Source organism: Cryptomeria japonica, chromosome 2 (genome assembly GCF_030272615.1).
Source record: "Cryptomeria japonica chromosome 2, Sugi_1.0, whole genome shotgun sequence".
Classification (NCBI taxonomy): domain Eukaryota; kingdom Viridiplantae; phylum Streptophyta; class Pinopsida; order Cupressales; family Cupressaceae; genus Cryptomeria; species Cryptomeria japonica.
Genome location: NC_081406.1, coordinates 676,807,941 through 676,811,351, shown reverse-complemented (window position 1 = coordinate 676,811,351; position 3,411 = coordinate 676,807,941). Strand labels below are relative to the sequence as shown.

The 3,411-nt window shown below is 36.1% G+C and overlaps 1 protein-coding gene across 1 annotated transcript; it reads right to left on the bottom strand.

The window, feature by feature from the left end:
• Window positions 1-486: 486 nt before the first annotated feature.
• LOC131060621 (gibberellin 2-beta-dioxygenase 8) lies at window positions 487-3,039 on the bottom strand. Its single transcript, XM_057993931.2, has 2 exons — window positions 2,381-3,039; window positions 487-1,154 (listed from the first exon to the last, which is right to left on the bottom strand). The coding sequence occupies exons 1-2, from the start codon at window positions 3,010-3,012 to the stop codon at window positions 581-583; spliced, it is 1,206 nt and encodes a 401-aa protein (XP_057849914.2). The 5' UTR covers window positions 3,013-3,039; the 3' UTR covers window positions 487-580.
• Window positions 3,040-3,411: the final 372 nt, after the last annotated feature.

Sequence of the window (3,411 nt, the reverse complement as noted above, 5' to 3'; positions counted from 1 at the left end):
TGAAATCAGCACTCTTCAAACATGCATATGCTTCTAAGATGCTCATGCAGACTTGGGTTCTTTTTAGTGCACCAAAATGAAGCATTTCCTTCCTTAAATATGAATGATAGTACGTGAAATGATTAGAGAGGATAGGATGTTCCTTAATATCCAAAATGAATGCATTGAATGCCTCTATGTACAAAGACATAACTCAACATATTGCATAAATTTGTGTTTAATTATCTTGTTAATCAAAATTTGATTTTAAAATTTTGAATTTAAAAGAGTCAAGTTTACAACTTAAAGGTTGGCTCCACAACCTCATAAATGATATAGGAGATAAGAGAAGACCAAAGTATACATATACAAATGAAAACATGTGCATGTGTATATTTCCATGTGTAGACTTAATAAATATATGGTATAGTGAATGTATGAAGATAATAATAGAATAAGAAATATGTGTATAGATTTTATATTTATATTGAATAGGTACATGGCATAGAACAAAAGAGCCAGCTTTATACACCATTTATATTCTAATATCAATATATCAATATAGCTCGGGAATCTACCATCATGGGAAAACCATGGTGCACTAAAGGAGAAATCCAGGAAGGCCAATCTTACATCCATTGAGGCGCACCTCCTCACTAATTTGTGCCTTAAAATCTCTGAATGTGAAAGTCCTATAAAGTGGTGGATTTGAATCACCATCATGTTTACTAATAACAGTGTCTTGTGAAGGGCAGAGGAAAAATGCAATAGACATTCGCTGCTTTGTATTGTTTGCAAGTGCTCTGTGTTGCACACTTTTGTACACATCGTTGCTCCATGCCTGCATCAGATCTCCAATGTTGACAATCAGAGCATTTGCCTCTGGTTTTACACACACCCATTTGCCATCCTTCATTATCTCCAAACCCCCAACTTGGTCTTGCTGTAAAATGGTCAGAAAATCACTGTCTGTGTGTGGTATCAATCCATGGACACTGGAGGACACTGGGCATTGTGGGTATCTGTTTAAACGAAGTACAGAGGTATTGTATGTGTAGTTTGTTCTCAAATAAGAAGTGGCTTTCTCTGTTTTTGCTCCAAGCTTCTCTGCTAGAATTCCTGCAACTTCTTGTGCCAGTCTGGCCATGGCGTGCCCATATTCTTCAATCGCCATTCTGTTCATTCATCAATTTGTATCGAAACGTTGATCAAAAAACTTGCACAGTCTAATCCAGAAGCAACATCAAACAAGTTATAGAATAAAAATCTTATATCATTATATAAGAGTGGAGATGGTTAGGTTTTCTGCGTTATCTACTGTCAAAAACTTGCACACAGTCTAATTCAGAAACAACACCAAATAAATTATGGAGTGGAATTTTGTATCGGTATATGAGAATAGAGCTTATTAGATTTTCTGCATTATATACTGTAGAAAAACTTACAGAGTCTCATCCAGAAACAATATCAAACAAATTATAAATTATGAAAATCTTATATCATTAATCAATTGCTTTCTATCAATCTTTATCCAAACAGTGCACTACCTTCATTATTTAGGTTGAAGGTCAATAAAGTGCATTAAAGGACTTATTGGCATAGCATAACTTATTTACTTCTGCAGACATCATATCTGAATACAGTCTTGTTGGTAGTTGCAAAGTGCACTGAATATATAGAGGATCAGTGGGAAAGTGAAGTGTGATGTACGGCTGGGTAAGTTTTCTGCATTATATACTGTCAATAAAGCTAACTATTTGACTGGTAAGGCACATAAATCAGACATAAAGGACTTACTGGACTTGAGTGTAGATTTATTTGCTTTCATGTCAGACATATAATTATTAAAACTATTGTTGCTTCCATTAACATCTTTTATGAGAGTCAATGAGATAGTTAGGTTTTCAGAACTCTATGAAAAAGATATATTGACACATGTTCAATGGCTTATTGAATTTATTAAATGTATATTTATATTATAAGTAGAGGTCAATCAACCTAACCATTTGTTTAAGAGGTCTTATTAGAAGATTATATATCTCATTAAGATACAAAGACATATGAATTGTTTTGTTTATATTATATATATCAGCTTGACTATTGTTAATATATGACCTATTTTGTTTATATAATAGATATCAGCTTGACCATCATAGCAGAATTCAAATAAAATATACTATATATATTAACAAAGAACCTATTGTCACATTCAATATGGTTTATTACGTTTACCTATATACACTAGAAGCCCAGTTTATGAGCTTTTACATCTTAAAGGCAAATAAGTAGAAGATATAACACATTTCCTCACAAACAAGATGAAAAAACATGCTAAGAAACCTGTAACTTGTACTACAGGAGACCATTTTGGCCTAAAGGAAGTTAAAGTAATCTGATTCACCTGATGCTGGAGAATTCATTGAGTTGCAACTGCTCTTTTGAGTTTGCAGCCAGGGGAACATGGAAAGCTTCTGTCCAGCACAACTGTTTTGCAGTCTGAGCAGTTGGAGTTCCCCATCTATAACATCCAAACTTGAGCTTATATTCAAAGGGCAGATCAAAGGCTCTCTTCTGCTGCTTTTGGATTTGATTGATTGTAGCTTGGGGAACTCCATGGTTTATGAGCTGAAAGAATCCCCACTGAGAAGCAGCCCTGGCCATGTCATCTGCACACTTGTTTCTCTCACTTTCATTACCTTGCCTATGGCTGAGGTCTATCAATGGCAGCTCACACATCAATGATGAAGAAGAAGAAGAAATCATTTTCTCATCTGCGTCTTCTCTTTCTAATCCATGAAGCAAATTCTTGTACTTCACATGAAAGGGTGGAATGTTATCACAACCACCTTCTGCAATACCCATATCACGTTGCCTATGGCTGAGGTCTATCAATGGCAGCTCACACATCAATGAAGAAGAAGAAGAAGAAACCATTTTCTCATCCGATTCTTCTCTTTCTAATCCATGGAACAAATCCTTGTACTCCACAAGAAATGGTGGAATGTTATCACAACCACCTTCTGCAATACCCATCTCCAATATAATCAATGAAACTCCTGTTCTCACATTTATTTATTCACTGGAGAGGAGAGAAGCATGGCATCGAAAAGCAAGTGGAGGGGGACATTTATAATGCATAAGGAGCAGAAAAACCGGGGTTGTGCGTGTGGGTCCTGCCACTAGCTCCCAAACAAGTAAAACGAAACAAGGTGCGTGCTCCTCCATTGGCATTTGGCAGTCGGGCTGTTGACAAAAGGATTCCTCCGCCTGTACTGACATTTGGCATCATTTCCATGGACTAAACCTTCCTATTGTCAATTCAAATTAGGCTTACATACCTTTAGTCGTTGCTGTCGACGAGCACACATGCATGGATGACTTTGTAACTTCCACTAACTACATTGTAGTGGTCAAAGATTCGACCTTCATTCT

Coding starts and splice junctions, on each gene's coding strand:
- LOC131060621 (XM_057993931.2), bottom strand. CDS start 3,012: ATGGGTATTGCAGAAGGTGGTTGTGATAACATTCCACCATTTCTTGTG. Junction 1,155..2,380: donor AATGAATTCTCCAGCATCAG/GTGAATCAGATT, acceptor ATGAATGAACAG/AATGGCGATTGAAGAATATG.